This window comes from Poeciliopsis prolifica, unplaced genomic scaffold, assembly GCF_027474105.1.
Source record: "Poeciliopsis prolifica strain line A6 unplaced genomic scaffold, Auburn_PproV2 SCAFFOLD056, whole genome shotgun sequence".
NCBI classification, from domain to species: Eukaryota; Metazoa; Chordata; class Actinopteri; order Cyprinodontiformes; family Poeciliidae; genus Poeciliopsis; species Poeciliopsis prolifica.
In genome coordinates this window covers 1,088,633-1,115,659 of record NW_026562431.1, presented here as the reverse complement: position 1 = coordinate 1,115,659, position 27,027 = coordinate 1,088,633, and the positions used below count along the sequence as shown (strand labels likewise).

General features: G+C 41.5%; 2 protein-coding genes across 6 annotated transcripts in view; both read right to left on the bottom strand.

The window, feature by feature from the left end:
* The window catches only part of ankrd44 (ankyrin repeat domain 44), a 35,916-nt gene extending 27,981 nt beyond the window's left edge, over nt 1-7,935 (bottom strand). For 2 of the 3 annotated variants that reach the window (XM_055059872.1, XM_055059873.1), the window contains exon 1: nt 7,366-7,915. In XM_055059872.1, coding sequence (XP_054915847.1) covers nt 7,366-7,392 — 27 coding nt within the window. In that variant the 5' untranslated portion in view covers nt 7,393-7,915. Of the gene's footprint in view, nt 1-7,365 lie in introns of all 3 variants that reach the window. The other variant, XM_055059871.1, reaches the window with a different exon arrangement.
* A 3,056-nt stretch (nt 7,936-10,991) lies between these two features.
* On the bottom strand, nt 10,992-26,088 carry sf3b1 (splicing factor 3b, subunit 1). 3 transcript variants are annotated; one of them, XM_055059865.1, is made up of 24 exons: nt 25,978-26,087; nt 24,374-24,549; nt 24,115-24,216; nt 23,905-24,019; nt 21,883-21,962; nt 20,839-21,024; nt 20,276-20,738; nt 19,786-19,907; nt 18,913-19,110; nt 18,703-18,804; nt 17,760-17,939; nt 17,587-17,673; nt 15,959-16,229; nt 15,209-15,354; nt 14,806-14,952; nt 14,402-14,527; nt 13,958-14,179; nt 13,673-13,855; nt 13,477-13,588; nt 12,970-13,090; nt 12,747-12,878; nt 12,384-12,656; nt 11,636-11,852; nt 10,992-11,536 (listed from the first exon to the last, which is right to left on the bottom strand). In XM_055059865.1, exons 1-24 carry the CDS (start codon nt 26,003-26,005, stop codon nt 11,378-11,380), a joined length of 3,948 nt encoding a protein of 1,315 aa, XP_054915840.1. In that variant the 5' UTR covers nt 26,006-26,087; the 3' UTR covers nt 10,992-11,377. The 3 variants fall into 3 exon arrangements, with proteins under 3 accessions (XP_054915840.1, XP_054915841.1, XP_054915842.1); XM_055059866.1 differs by lacking the exons at nt 23,905-24,019; nt 24,115-24,216; nt 24,374-24,549; nt 25,978-26,087 and adding an exon at nt 22,304-22,707; XM_055059867.1 differs by lacking the exons at nt 10,992-11,536; nt 11,636-11,852; nt 12,384-12,656; ... (14 more) ...; nt 20,276-20,738; nt 20,839-21,024 and having other exon boundaries at nt 21,919-22,935; nt 25,978-26,088.
* Nucleotides 26,089-27,027: the final 939 nt, after the last annotated feature.

The following is a 27,027-nucleotide window of genomic DNA, read 5'->3' as shown; positions in this document are numbered from 1 at the left end:
CTAGATAGCGAACTTCCTTCTGTACTGGGTAAGTGCAAATTTATGGCCAGTAGACAAGGCATGTTCTTTTTTACCACTGTTACCAACCCATACAAGGGTTGGTGCATTCTGTGAAAAAAAAAGAAAAAGTTGAAGCATAATACTATGGGAGATAAGGCTTTAGAGAGCCATAGGTTGTGTAATTCAGCAGTATCCCCCAACAACGCCAGAATAGTTTTTTATCCTTAAATTTCATTCCAGGCATTATTAAAATAGTCTTCAATTAGACTTTCTGAAACTTGCAGACACCCCTTTTGTTTTCAAGAAGAATCCTTTTCAACAACACCTTCCCTGTGGCGTTCATGGGGACAGTAATGTGAGGTTAATCCATAAAGGAGAAAAAGACAAAAACACTGTGATCAGGGTACTATTAGCCTCAATACCGCCAAAGTTCTGACATGGTGAAGCATTTAAACATTTTCATGCAATACACTAGCTCAGAGGTTGACACTTTTTAAAAGGGACCACTTCAGTTGAAACAAACGTTTTCCACCATCTTCACAGACATTTTAAATTCTTGTGTTTTGTCAAAAAAATACTCAGAACCGCTCCTCCTTGTTTGATAGCTTGAAGCATGCATTTTCATTGACATGTTTATAATTGTAAGTATGAAGTAAGAAAAATGAGCAGAACAGTTGAAAACCATGTGAAATTTTATTGCCAATAAGCATTGTTATGAGTTCATCACATCTATGTATGCAGGACAAACTACTAATATAGAAATATTTTTAATCTTGACCCCCTTCAAAAAAAAAAAAACAACTACAGAAAGGGATTAAACCTACTCTGTTAAACAATTAAAAGCTGAGCTCAGGCTCACTTCCTGTTGTATTTCCGCCACCAGCTGCCTCACTTCCTGTTGCACAGTCTCTCCTTCTCAGAAACACCACAGAGGAACTGATTGCAGAGCAGCATTTCACTTCTGCTTCAAACAGCCAGCGGTACTTCCTCATCTGACCCTTTTTGTCCCCCTGAAAGTGACTGTGCGGTGGTGAGATCATCACGCTGCTGATGGACATACCAGAGCCTGACCGTACGGCGGCAGCTTTAAAGCAAACCAGAGATCAGGTCACATCAGTCACCACAGCTAGGAATTCAAAGAATTTGCTTCATCTTGAGATTTTATTTCTAAAAAAAAAAAAAGGAATCTATAAACATGTTGAAATCATGGCTTCAACGTGTATGAAATGCTGTGGCAGTAATAAGCATTCAGTTTGTTTCATTCTTCCTGCAGATTGGTCACAACAACAGACGGAGGAATGTTGTGCAGCCTCTCCTGAGTTGTCTCTGTCTGTTTCTTTCTGTTTTTGGTCAGTCCAGCAGAGTCAGAGGCGTGTCCCACTTTCAGGTCTCTCCACTCTGAAAGCAGGTTTCATTTCAACACCTCTCCTTCTGAGTTTATCTTTACATTCTTCTGTCTGCACGTAGCATGATGCTGCCACCCCCGTTGGACTGGTATCGTATTTACCATGCAACTAACATGTTTATCAGAAAATTATAAAATGTCTTAATTCATTTAATATAATCCTGCACTTAATGGTGGGCGATAAATCAATTTCATCAATTAATTGGATGTTTGGTTTTTGAAGATTACATTTTTGGAAAATCTGATTTTTTTTTTTGTCACCATTTCCCTCCTTGGGTTTCCACAGTTCAGAGTGATGTCAGTGCGCCGACGGCAGCCGTCATGTTTGACAAGCACGTCTTACAGCTTCTTTTCATGTGGACTTTGAATTCAGGTCAACTATTGCTGAACACCAGGGCCATGCTTAGATTTTTTTTTTTTTTTTAATGAGAACAAAGTCATAAGAGCATGAAGTCGTAATTAAAAGAGAGCAAAAAAATTCAGAGCTGTAACCCTGAATAAAAACAAACTAGCCTAATTCACATCCAGTTTCTGTTGCCATCTCCTCCGCAGAGAGTGGAAAGCAGTTCAAATGTCACAGCTGAGGGAAAAGCTGTCTACATTTGGCAAACACTGACAGCTTTGGGTTTCTCCCCTCTTGTCTCTGCATGCATTCACATAACGTGGTGTGGTGGGTGACAGCGTCGTCGACAGCACTGCTCCCAGATTGTCCTGCAACCAGCCTGATACCTAAAGCAAGAAGAGGAGCAGAATGGAGCAGAGACAGGGAGAGCAGAGGCCTGACAGGAAGTGACATCAGGAGTCTGGTTCATCTTCCCTGCAGGCCGTCACGAACATAACAATTCATTGTTGCAGCAGAAACTTTCACATACATACCCTGCCACAACCTTTCTCTCTCTCACACACACACATATTTGTTATTATCCCGTAAGGACGGCTCAATGTGACCCAGATCACGAAGCAAAACAATAAGAAATTCTTTTCCAACATGCAGCGGCTGTTTGTTCCTGGCAGTTCTTATTAAAAACAGGCTGAACTAGAAAAGGACTCCAAAAAACTTCTGAGTCGATCAGATTAGCTGAAATGTCCTGTTTTCATCAAATAATCCACATTATTTGATGAAAAGAACATTCTGTTTTAATTAGCTGCAAATTATGTTAAATACCGATGACTCGGCATATCGAAAGGCTGGAAACAGACAACGCTTTATTACTGAAAGGAAAAACACCGATGCTGCCATTGATTAACCAATCGGTTGCAATGGGTATTTTGTGAAGTATTTATGAAGCATTTGCTTATTTTATCTGACAGGAAAAAATTATTTTTCTGCAGAGTCCTCCTGACCATTAGAGGGCGCACCGCTAAATCGGCCCAGATTTCATTCTTTTTTCGGCCAGAAAACTCCAATCGGTGCAACCCTTTGTCTTTTACTATCAAATTTCTCCATCAAAGTATTACAAGTAGCCTGAACATGACATATCATACAACGCTAATCATTTTGAACCTGTAAACTTTTTACAGGTTCAAAATTCTGAATGAATGAATGAATAAATAAATGTTATGAAGGAAAACAAAGAGTAACCATATAAATAAATAAGCACATCTAAACTCCCACATGGGTCAGAACCAGGGATCCACCGATATGAAAATTTGGGCCGATTTTGATATCCAATTTTAACATTGCTGTTTTGGACAATAACTTATATTTACCGACATTATATACATTTATCAACATGTACAAAATGTACAACATTTTGAAAATGGATGGGTTTTTTTTTTCAATGTTTTATAATAATAATTATCATTATTATTATTTAGAGTGAAATCTGATTTTATTTTACTGAAATTTTACGGTGGAATATGGAAATAAATATCGGTTGCTAATATCGGCCAAGTTTTATTCATCGGGTCGATACTGATACGTTAAAAAAAAAGAGGCTGGCACCGGTATATCATGCATTCCTAGTCAGAACATCCAGAATTTCAGTTTCATTCAGCCTGGAGGAGAGTTCTGTTCTGAAGGGCACAGAGAGTTAAGGGAAGATGAAGAAAAGTACACAGGCTTGTAGGTTTTAGCTGAGTGCTGAGTGAAGGCATCCAGTTATCAGTCATCATCAGCTTGTTGTCTGAAAATAACAGGAAGTCCTACAGTTCTGGGTTACACACACACACACACACACACACACAGACAAACTGAAAAAAAAGCAGCTCTTCCTTCCTTGACAACACATCTGATATGAGCACCAAATCAGTTTCTACTGAGACATGTCCACCGTAGAGCAGCTGCAAACGCCACTCTGCAAAGTTCCCAAACAGGCTCAGAGACCTGAACCTGTAGGATGGCATTCTGTGCTCAGCACCATGAGCCCACTTTAAAGCCACGGCATCAGACAACAGAGACAATGACTGCATCATCTAACAATGTCAGCTTTCTCGGTCAGAACTACTGGAGAAAAAAGTGAATAGGGAGGAACAAATGTTTTATTCAGTTTGATGAACATTTCCCTGCTCAGTGATGGAGATCACAGAGGCGTCGCACGACCTTCGCCACTGAGGATGTTCCCGTTTCTGTGTGAATCTACAGTGCTGGAGAAAAGTATCAATTCTTTTTGTTGACGCTAATCTTTCAGATCGAGAAACTAGTTTTATGACCACAACTGGAAAAAGTAGTGATTAAAGGTGCAACAATATGATAATATCTGGATCTGTCCTGATATTTAAAAATAAATTCAAGATCGAACATCAGTGACGATGTGCCTGATTCTAAAGGGTGGAGCTATTAAATCTAATTCTGTGCTTTGTACTTTGAGTGACATCATGATTTGATATTTATTTTATGCTAAATTTAGGATATCGGTATTCACATCGGAAGTGAAAAAAGTGAATTGGTGCATCCCTTGCAACGACTTCCTTAGCAACGACTTCTCCAGTAGGGGGTGCTCTCAACAACTACCACTGAGTCTTCTTCCCTCCCTGTGGAGGAATTTTGTCCCAATCGTTTTTGCAGAATAGTTGAGACGCATCACAAGTTTCTTAATACCTTAACAGCCTGTTTAGATAACACCCAAGAATCAATCAGATTCAAGTCCAGACTTCAACTAGACCATGTCAGAACCTGATGGCGTTGTCCTTCAGTATTTTCTGAAACAATAACGCCAGGTCATTCAGGTCCAGACCATCACACCACCAAAATGGCTGACAGTGGGTTTAATTCTGAAACACTGTGTGAGCTCCACAGCAGCTGCAACGGGACACACTACTTCTAAAAAGTTCAACTTTTTCATCATCTAACCCTTAAATATTTTCACAGAAGCCTTGGCAATCATCAGGATGCTTTTTTTGGAACGTCCTGTTCCACTGGGTCAGCAGTGGTTTTAATCTTGGAACGCTCACACAGATGGGGCAACTTCTTAGTGTTGAACTCCGACCTTTTCTGAGGCTAGAGCTTTAAATGTGACCCCCGGATGAGTCACAGACACTCTTAGAGTTCCATGTTTCCTCCATTTGTGGATACTGGTTGTCATTATGGTTCCGTAGTCACGCAACCTTAAAAATGGCTTTACAAATCCTCCCCAGACCAAACTCTTTCAATGATTTTGTAATGATTCAGGTCATCTAGATTGTCAGAATGAAGAATCAACCCCAAAGAAGCCTGAAATTGATCAAATTCTGCAGATGAGTATAATTGCGATACAAGTGAAAGCTTGAGAGGAGAAAGCATGTCTCCTTGGGAGAAACATTTTATCTTTCGGCTGCTCATGAGTTTTCTTTGTGACCTATCTAACAGGTCAGCAGTACTGATCTGCACTGAACATTTTTATCATTTTCAATGACTAACTCTGGATGGCGAGGTTAGTCGGTGTAAGACTGCACCACGACAATGAAAATAGATCCTCTGATTAAAATAAAAAGTGCTTCAGGAATAAAGTATTACAAAAATAACCAAGTCAAGTTTAGGTTAATATGTGGGGTGAAGTCATTAAATATTTGACACCAACTTTAAAAAGTTATTACAATGAATAAATAAACATTTAAGCAAGCTTTGGACATTTAAGTCGCTATGATCTGGTCGCTATCCTTCATTAAAATATAACAAATGTTCATAAACAACTATACAGGAATGGTAAAAAAATGTACGCTCTCTTTATCTTCCAGGATTTTATCTATCAAGACATAATATATCAATTTGAACTTTATCAGGTTGTAAAATCATTTAAATCTGAAAAAAATAGTTTTTAAAAAGCATACCATGGTCTCCATTGCTATCGACTGTTAAACAAAAACAAAGCTAAAATGGAACAATGAAGAATAATAAGTACACCCCATGATTCAATAGCTAGGATACCTCCACTCGGTAGTTGGAATTTAAATCGTCTTCTGTCTTGTTTTAGCAACATCTTATTTTGTTTTGGAGGAAACTTAACCTCAGGGCTTTAACTGGACCTCTTCTTCAACCATTCTACATTACATTGGGGATGTGGTTGCTGTCAGGAGACTTCACACTGGACTGCGGAATACTAAGACAAAAGTTGACTTATGGACAGCAGGCTAACAAGCCCAGAGTATCACCATCCACCACCATACTTGACAGCTTCTATAAAAGACTGTGTGCTTATACGATGTCTTTGGTTGTCACCAAACTTGCTGTTGTACATCAGGGCCAAACAAATCTGTTCCGCTCTCATCTGTCACAAGGAATTTGCTCTAGTGTTGCTGTAATTACTTCTGGAACTTTCTGCTTCAAGAAAAGACACTTTCCCCTCGTTCAGTCTAATTTAAGTGTCATTAATTTCAACACTTAACATGCTAACTGGAACCTGCAGAGGTCCCGGAGCTCCTGTTTTGTTTTTTGCAATTTTCTAAGCAATGCATGGTCTGACCTTTGGTTTCTCTGAAGAATGATGAACTTCAAATATTTTTGGACATGTCAATATAACACTTCCTCGATTAATGGATGGTATTTTAATGCAAGATTTAAACTATTTCAAAACCTGATAGAGACTGTGTCTCTATCAGTTTTTAATGTAGTCTGATACTTTGAACAGCAGAACTGAAAGGTCAACTAATATTTGTCCTATAACTAAATTAATTCAATAGAATTTGTTTTTGTTATTTGTCACTGACAGAAGTGAAAGTCCACCAAAATCCCACAAACATTAAACAATAGATTTATTTATTAAAACTAAATTTGCAATTCTCAACAACACAAAACCAGCGCCCTGTTAACCAGGTGCTGTGGCTTTAGTTAGTTTTTTTCTGTATAGATAGCATAAAAATTGGGGGCATTTTTTTCTGTTATGAATTACTTTTTTATACTTCTAATAATAAAAATAGGGAGTAAAATGTATTTTTTCCTTTTTCAAATCGCAAAAGGTGAAAATGAGTCCCGTAAATTTAGCTAAGGCTAACTGGCTAGCTACGGTTAGCCGGTCTTTTTCTTTATTCTTCATATTTTATGGATTTTCATTATGACTCTTGTGAAGTTTATTAAAAGTTGAAGTCTTAGAAAATGACATTGTTTCTAATTTCATTAGAGTAACTTTTAAGGTCACGCACTGGCCTGGAGCTTCTAGACTTGTTTTGTTCCTGTCGGGATTCTGTCTTAAAGCAGATTTTTCTGGAAATGTTTGCAGAGAAGCTCCTCTAGAAAACACTAGAGCTGATTATGTCATGTGTTCCTACAGGCGCGGTACTTTTGCTACCTGCTGTTGGTGGAAGGAAACAAGCAGGAAGTCATTATTAGGAAACACATCATTACATCTCTGCTCATTTCTGTGCAGATGCCATGAAGGTCCACTGTGAAGTTTATATTTGAGTGAGACGTACTGCTTCCGGTTTAGATCTTACAGTTAATGCTCTAGAGAGAAACGATGCAAGTTGATGTGTTCATCATATTTTAACGAGGCGGCGCATCAGTGATGCTGAGCTGCGCTAAGCTAACAGCGGCTAGCGGGTCCTACCTGGTCGGCCAGTTTTAGAACAGCCATCTCTGGGTCAGCTCCGTCTGCGCATCCACTCGCCCCCAAACCGCAGCACCATGCACGGTGCGATGCTGCGCCTCGTTCCGCCGCTACTTCCCCCTCGAGCTTCCTGTGGCACTGCAGCCGACTGAAAGGCGAAGTTCTAGACCGTAATTGTCCCCCGGTCGCTCAAACGGGTGACTGTGGTGATGGTGAAGGCCGGTAGGAGCTCCACGGCCATCAGCCCCGCTCCACCGAGGCTATCTGCGGCAGGGCTGCTGAGCCGAGGTAGGCGCGCGCCGTCGCTGGGAGGCAGGGAAACAGGAAAAGCTTGAACCGCTGCAGTGAACGATCCACATTTATGGTTGCTTCTATTACTTCTGGTGGACGGAGGTCCCGGGCGGCTCTCGGAGTTTTGCAGCAACCCTCACAAACCTTCCTCGTCCCCGGTCTGCAGAAGCAGAAAGCTCCCGGAGAGGAAGCTAGGTTGTAGTCAGCTGAACGAGATCACACAGGAAGTCCTTGCTTCTCTCCTGCTTTCAGATGCAAGAGTGGAGGCGAAGCTTGCTAAGCATCACCAGAGCTGCAGCATCTCTTCGTTGCCGCCACCCGATGGCCAAACGCTGAACTGCAAACTCCAACAACAACTCGAATAGATTTCATGTTTGTTTTGGGGGTTTTTATTGAAACATCAAGGCAAAGATCTCAGAGGTCAGTCGGTCACTTGTTAACCTAAAAGCGACTCCCAATGTACTACAAAGAAATCCACACAAACAAATAAGACTACTAAAAAATATGTAAAACTGATGACCAAAAAAAGTCAAACTTCTAAGACTTTGAATTTTGTTAATATTCCACTAAACTCGTATTGCAACCATTTGCTCTCAGGAGGCATGTCCTCATGTTTGCAGCACAGCAGTAGCATTGGGGATGACTTTTAGCAAGGGACGCCTCATAGTTCTGTTTTCATGATGCATTCCAAATGTTATGAAGGAAGGAAGCAGATGGACAAATCTAATGCAGACACTGGAACAGTGTGACAAGAGGACTAGACTGTATGGCATGGTGTCATATTTCATTCACAGATGCCATTCAGTGAACGTTTTATTTCTTTTTGACCTACCGAGCTTTTGCTGCCAAAAATACTTCTGATAGTTTGAGGAAATAAAGTTCCTGAAGTGTTTGGTTTGGTTGAAATTATGAATTATGAGGTATGGCCTCTGATACAGATAGAATCTGATCAATATCTGTCATGTTTTGTTTTTTTCTTCTGTTTCTGGAGCCAGTCAAAACCAGTTTTTCTGAAAAGCCATTGCAACCCTGCTATGGGAAGTACTTCAGTTGCAGATTCTGATTCTACAACATTTTCTCAAACTGCTGCTAAGGTTTGAAATCTTTTAACACCAGAAATCTTGCCAGATGAGTTGTTTTTTCTCAGGATGTAGTGATAAATGAAATCATATGTTCCCTGTGATGAACTGGGGGTCTTGTTTGGAGACATGTGGATGTGGATGTAGTTCTGGTCTGCAGTTGTGACGACAAAATTGTTCTGAAGTTGAGCTCTGCCAGAAAAGCTCCTCATCCCCGATCTCATCTGTGGCGCTCCTGGACAGGATCTTGAGACCAACTGTGGGGGCTTTTTGCAGATGATGTGTTTCTTTTGACATCTTCAAGCCACAATCACCATGTGAAGCAGCTGGGATGACACGTCTAAACCAGGGGTACCAAAGTCGAGTCCTCAAGAACCAAGATCAAGAGCAGTGAAGTATAGATACTCCAAGATACCAAAGTCAACTGGCGTAAGTCCTTCTCTAGCAGTAATTCAGGTTGGCAGAGGCTTGGTAATAAGCCATTAATTTCATCCAGGTGTGTTAGAGAAGGGATGAATCTAAAAATTGTAGGGTGGTAGCTGTCGAGGACTGGACAGCCCTGGTCTAGTGTATTATTCCTCAATTGCAGTCGTCTGGGATTACTGCCCTGTATATTTTAAATGTGTCTGTTCCAAAACTCCTGATTCAAATGATTGGAATTATCTCCTCTGTAGCCACAAAGAGCTGCTGAAACCTGTTAATCACCCAGATAGTCGGTGTGTGGCAAAAGAGGAAAAACTTAATAACTTAATACATGCAGTGTGGTGGTTCCTACAGAACGCAATCGATAAACACTAGTCATGATTCTCAACCGTAATTAGGGTAGGTCAAGGTTGTCCGAGTTCAGTCCTCGAGAACTACCATTCTGTAACATATTGATGCATTCCTTCTCTAACACCTGGATGAAATAAATGGCTAGTTACAAGGCCTCTACTTAAGCCATTTGAATTGGTTGTGTTGGAGCAGGGATGCATCTAAAAGCTATAGGGTGTTGGCACTTGAGGACTGGACTTGGGCACCCCTGGTGTAGATTTGGGGTCAGGCTCTGCATCAAGTGTAGGACCTTGCTGTCTTGTTCACAACAGACAGTTGAATTGAGAGGAAGACTGAGGCATTGGGGCCTGAAACGAAGAAAGAACAAACAAAAAAAAGCAAAAAGTGGTCTGTTTGGACCCTCACTAATGGTCCCAAAATTAGGGAAACAAGCAACCGGTATGAGTTTCCTCTGTCCAGCCACCGTCAGCCTTAGAAATAAGATGAGAAGCTTCATCATCTGCATCTGCAGTTGCTATACATGGTCAATGTAGAGGTCCTTTAGAAATATGAACAGGATGCCTCCGAGGCACCTTCCTTTGGAGGTATTCAGGGCACATCCTGCTGGGATCAGACCCAAACCGCATTGGAGAGGCTATATTTGCCTTCTGGCCTGGGAACGCCTTGGGATTCCCTATAATGAGCCAAGGAAGAGGATGTCAGTTTCCCTCTTTGACCAGTTGCCACAAGGACTGATTTCAGTAAAGCTGAAAACAGATAGATGTACTGAATGTAGAGAAGCTGTGCTTTCTCCACTTTCTGTCCTTAAAACAGACAAACATAGCTGTTTGGAAATGCTCCTGGGAGTAAAAACCTTTGCTTAAAACCGTTTATAGACAATTTTAGGAATATTTCAGCAACAAGCAGTTGTAATTTCTTGACAGAAGGTTTAATTGTGAGGCTCTTTCTGGCATATAATTAGACCAGGGTCATTTCTCACTGGATTATGTTCACTGTCCTGTGAAAACTAACCTCTCAATCTGGTATGCAGAGAATGTCTTTTTGCAAGTGATCCAACGTCAACACTCGTCTTAATCGTAAAAATCTTGTCACCTTGTGCTCTCTTCTGCATGCTGAACACACAATTTACTTGTTTCCAATGTTCGAAATCGAAACAGATACAAATACTTTGCAACAAGTCCAAATGTGAGCAAACGACACAAACGGATCAGAGAGGGAACAATATGGCCTCAGTTCAGCCGTCTGCAAGGGAATCTGGGTCAGAGAGTCTGTGGTGCAGAAGTGAGCTGAACTGAGGGGAGGGGGAGGTGCAAGTCACAGTTGATGAATATGTGGAGGTTTTTATTTTCTTAATCTGTCACTTTACTACAAGTTCATTTGCTACCCAGGACAGTAAAGAGAAGACAAGATCCATGACATTCTTCCTGGATGCAAATACACCACACGTGTGGCATCGAGAAAAAAACTCAACCAGAAACAGGATTTTGTACACAAACCTTTTATTTGGTTGAATAAAGCCTTGATCTAAGAACAGAAGTGATGTGAAAAATGGAGAAGGTCTGGGTGGTACAGAAGTCTATCATAACCAATTAAACAGACAAAATGATCCCGATATTTAAAATGTGCTGACGACAGCCCTGTGTTCCTAGACAATCTTCTGGCCTCAACTGCTTCTTACAGGAAACACAAGTTAAAAGTAAAAAATACATACAGACTCTACAAGGTTTCTTCTTTCACATTTGGATTTTTTCACTCTAATAGAAGAAACTGAATGTAAGCACAAAGCCACTAAATAAAAACTGACCCACAGGCGACGGATCTAGAGCTGATCAGGGTTGGGAAGAGGAAAAAAAATAAACCAAGTGTATTTACAAAACGTATTCGAGCTCATAGCGGACGTAGACGTTCTTCTCATCGTTGTAGACCTGTGGGTAATGAGCAATCAGGGCGTCCTGGGAACCAATGTAGATGGAGTTGTAAATCTTCCAATAGACGTCTCTCACCTTCCGGGCCGGATGGAACAGACCCTGCAGAGACAGACGGGGTTAAACAATGAACATATTCAATGAAACATATCTACGTACCATCCTCTCTAGTCATACAGTTCTAACATCTCTCATCCTTACCTGTAAGCAGTACTGCAGCATGCGGCAGGGGCCGAGGGCCACTCTCAGCCCCTCCAGGGCGCCCATAACAGCCTGGATGACGTGGGGAGACGTCTCAAAAACGTTGGGCCACACGTAATTCAGTAAATGGTTGAGGGAGTCTTCACAGCCAAAACCGTAGACACCCAGAGACATGTGCTGGACGACAGCGCTGGCGGTCTGTCTGTGGACCAAATCTCTGCAGGGTGACAAAGAAACAAGTTCAGAACGACATCTAAAGAACGCTCTTAAACCAGTCACATGGTTTTCCCAGTATATCATAAGCCTGGCGGGCCTTCAGGCTTTACCTACGTAAAAACACATCATTAGCTTGTCATACTTTTACATTTTCTGTCAACTTTAAACATTTAACTAAAAAACAGGGTAGGCTGCTGGATGACTGCTCAAGCAAGCCTAGTAAGTTTTCTGGGTGAAACCCTGAGTCATGTGTCTGGACAGGTTCTTCTCCACACACATTTCTATTTTGCCTCTTGAATGATGTAATTGGAAAGGCCAATCCAACAAATTAAAATTAAACGCTCTATTTCTTATATACATGGTTTCTCCAAGGCATCTGTAGGTTTTAGGAAGTCACATTTAAAACTAAGATCCTCTTAAAGCCACACTCAAGTAAATTCCCATGAGAAATCTAAGACATTTTAACTCACCAGGGAGTTGTTTTAGATATGCCAATAACTTGCTAGAAATCTTTCAAACTGAGGCGCATCACCTGTCCATTAATGCGTCCTCCAGCAGAGGTGTGACAGCGTAGATGTAGTCTTTTCCCATTTCTCCGATGTACTCGAACAGGAACGAGAGCGACTTCAGGACACCGTTCTGCACGTTCAGCTCAGGCACTCTGTATTCGTTCATGAGTGCCGGCAGCACCGTGAACGGTGAACAGGTCTCCGCCACGATGGCAATGGCCACGGTTGTACACACGCGGTTCTGACGCTCCTGGACCTTCAGGTTGTTCAGCAGAGTGGCCAACACGTCATGAGGCCTGAAAGGAGAGAGGGAAAACAAAATGGGGTAAGAAACAGAGTAAAGATTCCTACGGGTTAGCATACAGGAAGCAAACATCTGAACTGACCCGATGGCTTTGGCAATATAACCAAACGTGTTGACGGTAGCTCTGCGAATTGCCTTTTTGTGAGCTTTGAGCAACTCCAGCAACTCAAAGCAAATCCTCATCCACTCTCTGGCTGACACGTACTCAGCACCCCTACATGAGGAACAAACGTTAGAACGAGATCGGCCAAGACACGGGCTGCACAACACCGAATCAGAATGTTGTTCATGCAGACTGCACTGACCTATCAGCGATTCGGCCCACCAGGTCGATGCAGTTCTCCTGAACCTTCTCATGCCGATTCTTCAGGATGGGTGTCAAACGAGGAAGCAGGTCTTTAATTGGTGGAGTCATCTTGTGCATCCCTATCATAAGCAAAAAGCAAAATCTTTCCATGTAATTCTTAAGCTTAATGGGTAATTAATAAAGAAAAAAAAGGCTAAGAATGAAAGAAAAAAATTTATCATACAAACATTTTTTTTAAATCTAGCTTTTAATAAAGGGTGAGCAGAATGACATAGCATTTTTTCATACCAGTTTAGATTTTTAACAATTTCTCACTTTTTCTTTAAAAAAATTTTTAAAAAAATTAAAAATTGGAAATGAAATTAAATATTTTCAAAACCTGGTTTCTACTTAACGACTCGTTCTGTGAGCTGACCTGAAGTCCATATAGTTAGAAGCTGTAAAAAACACATTTAAAACAGGATGGTAGCAGCAGTGCTGTTGCTAAGGAGACGCTCTCTCATACCTATGACATTAACAATGGCCTTCAGCGCTCCCAGGATGCTGCCCAGGACCTCGGGGTACTCCTCTCCCAGGTACTCGTACAGAACCACACCCAAGTGACCCATCAGCTTCTCCTGCAGGGACAAACATCAGAGAGCATGAGCTGGAGCAGCCGGTCAGACCCGACGGGCTTCGATGCGGCGTGGCGCAGTGCTCACCTCCTGACAGGTTTTCATCACCACCGCCGTGCGGGAAATGAGGTCGGCCGCCTGCTGGCGGACTTTGGCTGACTTGTTGTTGAGACGCCACAGGACCGTACCGCAGATCTGAGGCAGGTATGGCTTCACACGCTTCCCCAGTGCGTTCACCACTGTACCAAACCCATTCAGCATAACAGAATCCTTCACACAGGAGGGAAAGAAAAAGGAAAGAGGAGGAATTCAGTTCAGTTACAGGAAAAGCCAAACGTTTAGATGAGGTCGTGAACAGAGCTCCTTCCTCACCTCTGTAGTCTGCTCCTGGAAGGCGTACAGGATGCCGTCGATCAGCTGCTCCTCCAGCTTGTGGTCAATGTCAGCGGCTCCCAGGTTCCCCATGATCTTCTCGATGGTCTCCATCACCATCTTCCTGTACTGCTCCGCCTCGTCTTTCAGGTCGTCAACAATACGGGAAATGATCTCGGCAGCTCCCACTTTGTTAGCCAGCTCCACGGTGGTGTCCACCAGCTGGAAACACAGAAAGGGCAAACCTTAGCCATGTGCATCAGCTATTCAGGAAATAATGAAGCTGCATAGCCCTCTGCCCCTTTCTAACACTGAAGACATGTAGAAAATTTTATGTAAAAAGCAATAAAAAACAAAAAAAAAAGAACAAAAGGGGAACTTCAATTTTGCAGCTACTTAGATTTCATAGCTTCAACATTAAATGCTTCCATGCTGCTCACTGACCTGTCTGTAGTTGCGTCTGTCCAGAGCCATCCTGTGCTGCCAGAAGTGCTTGAAGAACGGGGGCAGGATCTCAGTTTTGATGTAGTTTGCTTCCACACCATCCGTGCCACAACACTGCTTCACCACCTGAGAGACAAAAACAGAAACACTGGGTGATTTCTGTTCAGTTTGTCTTTAAATTAATATTTATGTCATTGTAAATAAAGATCCCTAGGAGATCGGAGTGAGAATGTAACCAGCGGGTGCAGGGTGAGACCAGAAAGAGAGCAGCTGATGTTTCTGGCGAGTCTCATGCTGGTGTTGATGTAGCGGACTACTAGCCCTGCTGCAGCCACGTTACGGCTGAACAGGCGAGAATGAGCCGCCTCCAGTTCGCACCAGGACAACTGCCAGCTGCCACTTACCTTCAGCACAATCTTCTTCATCTCCTCATCAGGAGACTGGAACTCTCTGATGAGAATCAGCATCACCTCCCTGGTGTAGTAGTTTGCGTATTCGGCATCCATCAGGGGGATCAAGTAGCCAATAGCTTTGAGGAACGCAGCCAGACCCTGGAGACATCAAGAGACGTTAGAAGTTAAACATTAAATCGTACTAATAGATTTGAATTATTTCTTCTTCTTCTTTTTTTTTTTGTCCACTGCTCCTGGCAGAGTAGTAACGGTGTGTCACCGGACTTCAGCCAGCAGCAGCAGCTCCTCGACGGAGACGATGTAGCAAGCAAATATTCACGCTGCAGCCACGTCCAGGCTCAGCGCTGGGTGTGGATCTTGCATTAGGAAGAGTGAAGCAGAGTGAGACGCTCACCTTTCCTCTGTGCTGCCGGATGCCCTTCCACAGCGGCTTCAGCACAGAGTCAAACGACTCGATTCCGTAGGGAGTGGCGGCCTCGGCCAGGGCAGCTATGGCCAGAGCGCTGATGGTCCTCACCTTCTGCTGCTCGTCCACCAGACCTACAGCGCCACCAGGGGGACAGTCAGGGTTTAACAATTTCACACATATGGGTGGAAACTTTCTGACTTGGAAACTTTCTATGGCAAATAAGAGAAATTCCTGGGAATAAAGCTGGATTTAAACAAATTAACTTGCAGTTATGATTTTAAACACGGCTAGGGAAAATACATTTAGAATAATCTTCAGTAAAAACATTTCTTAAAATGTTTTTACTGAAGATATGGGAGGAATTAACTATTTGCGTTTTGCAAAACAAAACAGAGATTTATATTCAAGTATGATGATTTGTTTACATTACAATCTGTTCCAATAAATAAGTTATAAGTCCACTAGAGGTTTCCACGGAAAGCTTCAGAAACAATTGTGGAAATCTAAACCTTTTAAATTGAGTAACTCTAGTGAGAGGTGAAAAAGCTGCCAAAAGCTGGTTGAAACTAAAACCTGGGTAGTAATCTGTAACTGTAATAATATTCTAAGAGCATTTTCTACGCTTCAACAAATGTGGTCAAGATTAGTGAGTAGAATTCAAAACCATGTTAAATAAACTACAGCATGTTGTTTGTGAAGCCAGTTAAAGTTTCCAGAGATCAGCGCTGAACTGACCGTGTTCAATGATCTCCACCAAGCTGCGCAGGTGAGGCAGGATGGCGCAGCCCATCAGGATGGCGATCTGCTGCACGATCTTGATGCCTGTGTGTCTGGCCTGCCACGATTTCTTGCTTTTGCACACGGCTTTGAGGAAGGGGAGGAGCGAGGGAATACCCAGGGCGGACGCCACCACGGCGAAGGCTCGAGCGGTCGTGTTTCTGACGTACTCGTCCATGTTGTCGATATCGGGTCGCATCGTAGAGATCATCGTGGCCAACCCGGCAGCCTGACGCACGCAACAGAAGGACAGGTTCCAGGTAAGACAAAATATATGAAGATTTGGACAATTATTTTGTCACATCCCACGACATACATTAGTGCAGGGATATCCAAAGGGTGGCCCAGGAGCCATTACTGACCCTTGCGATCATTTTCTCCTGAACACACGTGCCTTTAAAAAAATTTGTTACCTAATTTGGTAATCAATTTATTATTAACTGGAGTATAGACTCAAAACAGGCCATTTGCTGAAAAATAAACTTAACTCAAAGCTGCACAGACTATATATACATTTTCTAATGAGGGTTTCAATGAATAATCGTAGTATTTGTGATCAATCAATTAATAATATAACCAACTAATTTGGTAATCAATTAGTTGTTATCTGGAGGATAGAATCAAAAAAGGCTATTGGCTAAAAAAGAAATTCAGAGCAGTAATTAAACCAAAACAGAAAATATGTATACATTTTAAGTTCAAGATAAAAACACCTTTGTAAACATGTTTTAGCCAAAACCTCTCAAATGGAATCATTTTAGCTTCTCCTCGTTCAAATTCACTGGATGAATGCTGTGTTATTGCAATTTAGGGAATAAAATGTTTATTTTTTTATTTTAATATATATATTGCTTATGAAATTAATTTGTTGGCTTGCAACTTTTAATGTCTGTATTATTTACATAAGATTTAAATTCCTAAATGAAAAACACGTCGACTGTGGCAATTTTTTGAGCCGATTATTTGCAAGATTGAGGGATGACTAAAATAATCAGATGATTTCTTACAATGGAAAACGCCTAAACTAATTGTTGATTTAGTTATAAGCAAGTTTCTATAACAAACTGAACAGCCGACTTTGCTGCACCCAAATCAACTTTTATTAAATTGATTAAACTTTGCTAAATATCGCAAACGTGCAAAATCTTTTTTAAGGATAATATCCCTTTTCTGCATAAAATAAAGTCAAATAACTTTATTTGCTTGTTTTTGTTGGGGTTTTTTTTCTTGACAGGTAAGTACCTTTGACTCCATTATTTTGGCTGATTAATAAGGCCATAAAACATAAATACAGTTACTGGACAAGAGAATAGGTCTTCAACATAAGAAAAATTAAAAAGACATTTTAATTCAGAAATATTAATAAATAAATAAAAAAAAGAATAATATAGTCAAAGGTTTGTGCCCAACAGGTGCAGGTTGAGAACAGACGAGTTGTGAACATCAGGTCTGCTTGCTCTCATGTTGGTATCACTCTGGCGAACAACTAGCCCTGTTCTGACCACAGACCGGTCCAACAGGCGAGAATGGTTCGCAAAAAAAAAAACCCACCTCGGGACAACAAGAAAAATCTGTTCCAACATTACCTTTGCCAAGTTGGAGATGATTTCTCTGCCTTCAACTCTGGCGTAGTAGTCCTCATCGATCAGCAGCGGCTCGATCACCACCAGGATCTGGAAACAAGAAGAAGAAAAGTTTGAGAGTCAACGCTAGCAAAGGGAATCCACTGGAGCAAGCACAAATCTAAAACCGAGCCCACCTTGTGTACATACGGCCGGACCAGGTCGTCCAGTTTGTAGAGGATGCGGTCGATGACCTTGACCAGCAGATGGCGCTCCTGGTCTTCCAGGGTGGGGGACATGAGCAGCGGCAGAATCTGGTTGAAGAGGGGACCTGCTCCAAACTCTCGAGCTTTGTCTGTTATCTGGCGCAGAGCGGCCTGACGGGGGAAGACAGAACTGCTCATCACCCGCAGATCTACACACACTGTTTCCATGCACATACTTGTTCTTCTTCAGTTTATTTAGATCATAGTGAAATTGCTTGCAAGTTCACACTTCTACATTTGATATTAGTGTTGTTCTACATACATTTGCTAATATTTAACACTTTGGATGGGAGTAGCTTGCCAACAAATACACAGTTTTTACTACAGTGTAACTTGATTCTAACAACAGCTAGGGCTGTTTTCTTCTTCACAGGTATGTGTTCACAAAGCAGTTCAGTGATGCCGACTTTACATAAATACTCAAAGGGATCATTTTGTAACTGGACAAAGTTCTGCTAGTTGGCAGGAAGCATCAGAGACTTTCACATGAGTAAATACAACCAAAACAAACGTGAGTCTAGAGCCAGTAGGAGAAATTACTCATGGTCTTTAAAGTACAGACAAGAGAAATCCTACAGCTGTTAAAATCTGACATAACTTCATTTATGTTTTTGTAAAGAATTTTTTTGTTCAGCGTCTTCTAAGGGGTTTGTGTTGTTTCCTTCAGTGGATCTTGGTGCAGCGCCCCCACAGGGGCGTCTCTAATTTGTGAACATTTTCAGAATCGGGGAAAGTGTGATGGGTTTCTTTGCAAATTGGAGCCTTGATGGTTTATGTCCACTGCTCCCAAAACATGGTAGCCTGGACAGTGGCTCAGTGTTGGATGTTGATTTTCCACAGGAATAGAAACGCATCATGACAATCAGAAACCAACCTTTCTCATGGGTGGAGTTCCATTCTTAATCTTCAGCAGCAGCTTCATGATCTTCCTTTCCTTCTGTTCCTCGGGGCTCAGAGTTGATTCGTCCACCTCCACCTAAAGCAAATAGTTAATGACTTCAAACTGTCCTCATGTTAGTTAGTTAGTGTTAGTTATATATTGTGTGTTAGTTATAAATGATTAGTATACGGTGTTGGTGCTTACCAGCAGTTTGTCAAAGTACTGAATGTCATCAGGTTTGAGGAATGGGAGGTTTCCTGAGGGCTGGTCATTCATCTGCTTGGTGGTCCGGTCCTCTGCCTGCATGTGGAAGCCCGTCATGCCTCCGATTGGGGTGGGAGTGGCTGACAGCTTACGGGCCGGAGTACGGATCGGTACGTAACCCGCTGGAGGAGGCAACACCTGCAGACACGAAGGACAGACTGAGTCCTGGGTCTCCCTGGCAACAGCTCACAGCAGTGTTGGGCAATAAACCAGTAACAATATATATATCGCCACAGACACGGCATCAACATCAATAGAAAATAAGTGCAGTAAAATGTCACTGAATTCAGATGCAGAACTGCACAGCATTCTGGGAGACGTAGGCAGAGGAAAGGCTTCAGCCGCTAAAACTCCTCAGTTCCAGTTAACTAAGGTTAGAGACATTGCCAGTTTTGTAGTCGTTCAAATATTTAAAACAAAAATCTAATCAATAATTATCAATAGACTAGTGATTAAATTAATTCACTGAAGGAACGCTGTTATTGCATTCCAGGCAATAAAATGTTTACTTTCTAATTTGAAAAGGAATAAGATTTTTATGTTATTTGCATATTTTAATCTATCTCAAATTTTGTTTAAAACTAGTTCATGTGGTTAAATTTAAAGCAGCAAAATGCCCCAATTTTTTATACAACTGATCATCAGAATAATTGATTGCTAAAATAATTGTTAGCTGCAGCCCTTGGATCAACTGCTGCAGGGCTGTACATCGTGATGTTTTTTCAGATTTGGTCAAATCTGAAAAAACTGGTCAAACCCAGTTTACTGTCTGCTGTTGAGTCAACCTCTGTGACACTAAGAAGAGAAACAGACCTTGTATCCTTCTGGGAACATGGCGTCCAGCTCTTCGTCGGTCAGAGGTCGGTTCCTCTCATCAATCTCCCGTTCCCACCTCCAGGCCTGGAGCTGCTCAGGGGTCATGCTCATCAGGTGTCCTGGAATAAACAGTTTGATTCAGAAAGAGACAACAGCAGAAAACGTAATTCTTCATATATTGTGTTGCCATTACAAAGGCACAGAAAATTGTCAATATTTTGCTAATGTCAAAAACATAATTTCACAATTTTGGTGTTTCCATTAAGTAAGAAACACAATTGAAATCACACATGAATAAGTTTGTCTATGCAATAAATAATTTAATAAACAAAACAACAAAAAAAAAACACCAAAACTTTTTTATCAACAGTTGTTTTTTTTTAACTGTGCTGTCATTAAGTTAACTTATTTTTTAACTGTCCAATTCAGCAATGACATGATGAATGGAAACACAGTTGATGTATTCTTGATGCAGAGGGATGTGTACCGGGTGTAGGTGTGGCCATGTTCATGGCTGGCGTTCCTAATGGAGTTTTTCCAGGGGTCAGCAGCGGTGTAGAGGAGCCCATTTGGCTGGCAGGTGTTTCATCCCACCGAGACTTCCTCTTGCTGGCTCCAGGGGTCGGGGTCTCCCCCACCGACTCCTCCCCTCTGTCCGTGCGCGGCGTCTCAGCCCAGCCGCTGCCGTGTCCCGGCGTCTCGCGCTCTGTCTTTGGGGTCTCGTCCCAGCGGTTCTTGCGGACACTCCCCGTGGCGCCACCGTGGCCGGGCGTAGTGTGCCCTGGTGTATCTCGCCCAGGCGTGGCGGCGCCGGCTGGGGTGTGGCTGGGGGTGGGGTCCCACATACGGGTGCTGGGCGTGGCCCCTGGGGTCTCACTGCCCTTCGGGCGGCCAGGAGTTTCGTCCCAGCGGCTGTTGGAAGGTGTGTGTGCAGGAGTGTGTCCTGGAGTCTGAAATAATCAGAGGACAATCTCCAGGTTCAGAAGAGCCTTTTTTTTTTAAACCACCTGAAGCGGAGCAGGATGGACAGACTGAATGTGGTCGGCTCACCTCAGCCGCGGCGTCTGCCTGGTCCCAGCTGGACAGTTTTTTGGGTGTGGAGTTGGATGGAGTTTGGTCAGCTGTCTGGTCCCAGCGGCGCTTTCGTTTGGCAGCAGCTTGGGAGGCAGCAGACCCATTGACCGCTTTCAGATCCCCCGACTTGGCCTTCTCTGCCAGCTGCAGACGAATCTCCCTCTGCGAACACAACAGACAATGACCAAGGTTAATGGTAACGGGGCTGTAACTGCATTCCTACTTCAAAACTACACACTTACACCTCAACCAGATGCAAACATCTATGGTGACCTCATTATAACAAAGACACTACTTTGTCTAGTAGTTGTCTGACAACCAAGAGAAAATTGCGACAGCAGACCAAAAATCAGGGCTTTCAAGTGCCCACCAATTATCCTCTTCACAACACATACAGGCATATATAAAAAGTTAAGTCCTCAGCAACCATTTCTCCATTGGCTGAATATACAACCACTTCAGAATGAGCTGGGCCTGTATTCACAGAGAATCCAAAGACTAGAAGTAACTCCTAGTGATCTCACTTTAATAAAATTTCTGAATGGAAACCTACATATTCCTGGGCAATATGGTTCAGAAATAAAACCTCAAATTCCATTTTCAATTTTAATGAATTTTTTTTACTAATCCTTTTACTTAAAAAAATAAAAAAGACAACAGAAAATATTTTTAATAAACTGGCTTTTATATGATTCATTCTGACTTTGAGTTGGTCTGAATTCAAAGTTGAAATAATATAAAAAATAAAATAAAAAATAAAAAACAAAAAAAATTTGCGCTTGGTGTGTGTGGTATTTATAGAGCAGCTTAGGTCTTAAAAGGGCTCCTAATGTGCTAGACACCAGTGGAAAACTTTAAAATTGTGCTTTTAAAATAACTAAACATTGAAGATGGTAGAATGGCATGGACATGTAGATTGAAAATGTAAGGAAGAATTTTGAAGTCTTTACAGTTCCAAGGTGCAGATAATAAATACAGACAGACTATAAAGTAGAAAAAAAAGCTGGTGCAGAACCGTACCTCCTCTTTGGACAGGTTCTGTTCCATCATCACGTCCACATACGATCTGACCTGCAGCTTGGGGTCCGGTGTTTTGCCCCCTGCGCGAAAGAGCACCAACAGGACAAAGGAGACTTATCAGGATTCTGAAAGAACAGCCATCACAAACACAGCAAGTACAAACACAGCCAGCTAACCTTGTCTCTTTACTTATGTTCCTGTTCTGTTCAAAACAGCTGATAAAAAACAAAAACAAACTTATACTGAATTGTGTTAAAAAAAATAATCTACAGTTTTCTTACATTGAGTCATAGCATTTTTAAAAGAACAACAAACAAGATACATGAAAAAGGCTGAGGTTGTGATGATTTCTTTAAGTGGATTAAGAAGTCTAGCCATCACTGATGCAGGGCTCCTGGGCTGTGCTCCTCAGAATACGTACACTTTCAGTGCCAAGGGTCCTTCTGCAGTCAGACTTCAACCGGCAGAAAAGAAGCCTAGAAAATTTCTCTTTACCATTAGTAACACTTTGGAAAAGGGTTTGAAGTCACACACAACAGTATACCACCTGTGTTGCAATGAGTCATGGCATTCATAGGACAATGCATCTTCTTGGGAATTACCCACCAAAAGTTACAGATAAATGATTCTGACTGTTACTTTTACTAAAAGAAACTAAAATTTTCAGGCTAAGGTTTGGCAAAGTAACAATATATTTATTTGAATGTAAGCAAAACATTACAACTATAGAGAAATATGTGGGATGCAGTGGCCACTCTGATTTCTAATTCTCTCATTTTGGCCTTGACTTCCTCTTATGGAAGAGTGGATAGGTATGAAGCCAAAAGTTTTAAAAAACAAAAAAAAACAAAAAATCTGAACTTTTATGTTGGATTTTTGAAAAGCCAAATAAAGGAGGCTGAGGTTTGAAGTAGCTGCGCTGCATCACATTCCCCCTCACAGCCTCCCAAACAAGCGGCCAGTGGACCCTGACCAAACTGACCCCATAACCTACACAGGATGAGTTGCTGCACCCTTTACAGAGTGCAGTACAGGACTGGCAAAGCAGTACTGCTGTAGGAGAGAAATTAAGGACAGTTAGTATGGGCCTGTGGCATTTTGGCACACAACTTTTCTTGGCAACATATTTCTATTTTACAGGGGAGAGCTGTAAAATAAAAATATATTAACATGACAACTTTATACAGAGAGCTCTCGCTACATGCAGGCTTTCAGAGAAACTACAACCAAACCTGAAACATTCAGGTTGTTTACTTTCTTATCAAAAAGAAGGAAATCTGCTTCCTAAAAACTGAAATTAATGATAAGCAGCAAAGATTTGTTTTCTGTATTTCTAGGAATAAAGACGCTAACATTTACATTGAAGATTAATCCAGAGGCCCAAGATTTAAATCTACTCAAAGACTAATTTGATGTTTTTCATTAGCTTTTTCAGGGCCTTTCACACAGAACTCCAACAATAGTTGCTATTTGCCTCTACGCTGGCCGCTCCACTCTGACTGCCGTAGATCTACATGACTGTGCCCAGCATGAAAAAAGCACAGCTCATCCAAACCCTAACCCATGTCTTCACATGCTCTGTATGCCAGTTTTGGGATCGTTAACCCTTCGACACACACATACATCAAAATCTGCGACCCACGTTTGTTAGGCCACACCTAACTAGCTCTCCCCCTCAACACATGGTGAGCCCTGCATGGTTTGAGAGGCAAATCAGAAAGTAAAGTGTTTCATTTGCAAAACCAGAACACTAACTCTCTCCCCAACCAAATGATGAGCCCATACTTCTACTTAGTGTGAAAATAGAAAATTATATAAATGTCGTTTGACCACAAAGGATTGACCACAGGGAAGGCACAGAGTCTGGGAAGCAAGGTAGTGCAATGTGGTCGAAGGGTTGAACAGTAAAGCTAAGCTACTGATGTTCAAGAAGGGGGAAATTCACTAATTTGAGCAGTGGGGAGGGGAATGAAAAGACAGGGTGTGTTTGATGTGATGGAAAGAAAAACGACAAAAATTTACCGTCAGCAAAAGGGTCGAGACGCTCGGGCGAGATGATCATATGTCTGCGGCGGGCTTTGTATTCGTCCTCCCGATCGGCGATCTTCTGCGGACGATGTTCTGCGAACGGGTCGTACTGCAGCACAAAAAAAAATTGTGAAATTGTTTTTCCTTTTAATGCTCAATCATTCTGGAAATAAATCCACAAAAGGGACATAGATGTGGACATACCTGCTCATCTGACTGAGGGATGGAGTTGAGTATTGCCACTGGCGCGTGGTAGCCAGGTTTCTTCTGCCCCAGTAGGCTAGTGGACGTGTCGTCTTCATCGTCCTGGGGAAGGAAGGACAAACAGGAGTCTAGTCAAATCTCGCCAAACTGGCAAGATCCTCCTAGCTCGCAAACAGAACACACACGTTTGCGGGAGGCATTCAAGCTCCCTGGGACAAGACTCGAATCGCCAAGCAACAGAACTTCACTTAATACTTACATCCTCCTGCTCATTGGCTGCGATTGAAGTGACATATCCAGCAAAGCGGCTGTCGCTGCCGCCATAGATCTCCTGGTCGTAGAAGCCAGTGGAGACCAGACCCACGCCCTGCTCTCCATTCTCCTCCTGCAGGGTGGCCTTCATCCCCTGGATCTCCAGGATCTGGGCCTCGATATCTACATTCCAGACAAAAAAAGGAGCATTTTTTTTAAGTCATAGCACATCCCAATGTGGTGTCAGGGTCAACTGGAGTAGGGCTGTTTGAATAAAAGAAAAGAGACATGCCCAAAAACACACTCAGCAATTTACATATTTAAATCAATGTGTGTTTTGCCTTTAGTACCAAGACCAATGCAAAAATAGAAAAAAAAAAAGCTGTCATGTTTTATTCGTTTTTAATACATTCTTTCATTACTCTTTGAATAGGCTGAAAAGTGTCAAACAACTATATAAAATATTACTTTTTGTTTTTAAATAGACAATGGTCATCAAGTCACTCAAGGGAGCCTTTTGTATTAAACTGTTGTGAACTTTCTTTGGTTTTGATTCTGCAATTGTCATCATTTTCACAGAGGATCTGCCTCTGTAACATCTACATTCACAAAGTCCCCTGGCATAGTCTTCTTTACGTTAGTATGACTTTTTAAAATGTCCCTTGACCCCAACATATTCATATCCAACATTAAATGTCCAATACATTTACTATCCCTCATACACAGCTATGCAAATCATCATTGTTTGCTCAACCCGAGCTACAGTTCTTAATATGCTCATTTCTAACTTTCAATTTGACTATGAGTTAAAATATTATCTTAAGAAATCTCAACTACCTTATTGTCAAAATATGTCGATGGAAACAAAACGAAATGACAGTGACTTTTAATATTGCATGTCATTAGTAATTAGTCTTTGAAGATAAAACAAGTGCTTTGTGACAGGCGAAAAAGAAACAACTGACATGCGCAACTTTTAATGTAGGCTAATTCATATTAATCATAACCAAGGTAAACGCGAGTAACTCTGTTGGGTGCTGGTAAAAAAAATTATTTTGTAATGGTCGAGTTCGACAAAGATTAATGAGTTAATTTGATTATTTTAGTTTTGTCTTCATTTAAGAAAGTTTCAGCGTCAGTTGAAAGTAGCTGGACTCGAACTGCGTGTCCGTGTCTGGGCTTCTGGTGTTGTGTTACATGGGGGTCATGCTAAGAGCTTTGGCCTCATTATGACAAACAATGGCTATTAATAGTAAAGCTGCAAAAACAACAAAATAACCGCATATGAGGTAGCGTGACTACTATATACAGTTAAATCTAGCGTATAAACCAATAAAAAAATACTTTCTTTACGAGTACAAGATAGAAGCGCCAGAAGGTTGCTCAGGTTAAGCTAGCTAGCTTCCTAGCATTAGCAACCAGCGCCATTATATAAATCCGTCCGCGTTGCGTCGTAACAGGCCTGCTCCTTATCCTCTTTTAAACGTCAAACTAGAAATGATAACCCGTAAAACTACCGGAATTACTGATAGTATTGCATTCATTTCCAAAACTCACTAAAAAAGCATCACGTAGATATTGGATATATGTAATATTTCAGTAGAAACGTACCTTCGTGTGTTTTGGCGATCTTCGCCATTTTGGTGTTGGTGGCTCGAGACTGAAACCGGAAATGCGTTGTTTCTGAGTTCCGTCTCCTTCCTGTGGGGAACAGTACATTGATGTTTACGGGTACTAGGCTATAAAGATAAAACGCCCTTAATTTAAAGCTCCAGACTACATGGTTGGAAGCGTATGTTTTGTTTCGAAATGTTCTATTATCACGCTCATATTTGCAGATTAACTACCACATCACTTCAGAAATGTTATAATTTACGAGTCAAAACCAAACAAGAAAGAAAAATCTTAACCAAATTTGAAAACCTTTTCATATTTATTTAAACAGCAGTAAATTAGTTTAAATTATTTTATTTAGATTTTACGCAATAAACCAACGCAAAGTACTGCACAATTTTAAAATGACAGGAAAAGGATTTGTAGCTTTTAACAGGTTGAAATGAAGTATTTTCCAGGGACATGGCGCCATTTTATAGCACATTAAATAACTATGTTTCCTGCTGATATAAAAATGCTGTACAATGTCAAACGTAATTGAAAATAATTGAAAAAAACATGTGACTTCGTAATTTGATGCCTTGAAATTGGTCTGTTTCTTTAAGAAGCTCCTGCTCTTTACGACATCATCACGACAATTCCTTCCATAATGCATTTGCCATCATTTTTAAGAGTGTTGGACTAAGAAGTAGTTCGTCTGATTAGCCCAGCAGACTCGCAGTTGTCTGCGAGTCTGCTGGGCTAATTGTTGGGGCAGTTTGCTAACTGCTAGACTAGTTGTTGCTAGTCTAGAGGAGCTAATTGGAGGAGTTCAAGGAGGGGTGCTCTGATAGGATAGGTTTGATATTAAAAATGCAATGTCATAAGTGCCATCTGCCCCATTCCAGGGGTTGTCCTAAACACTTTTAGAAAAACAGTACCAAATTGTTTTCTTGTTGTTTTTTTTCTTTCGTTTCTGTTATATGTTTGTTAAAGTCAGAGAATAAACAGAAAAATGTGACATCCTCTGCAGTGAAATCACATTTCGATTGTTTGGATCAAAGAACA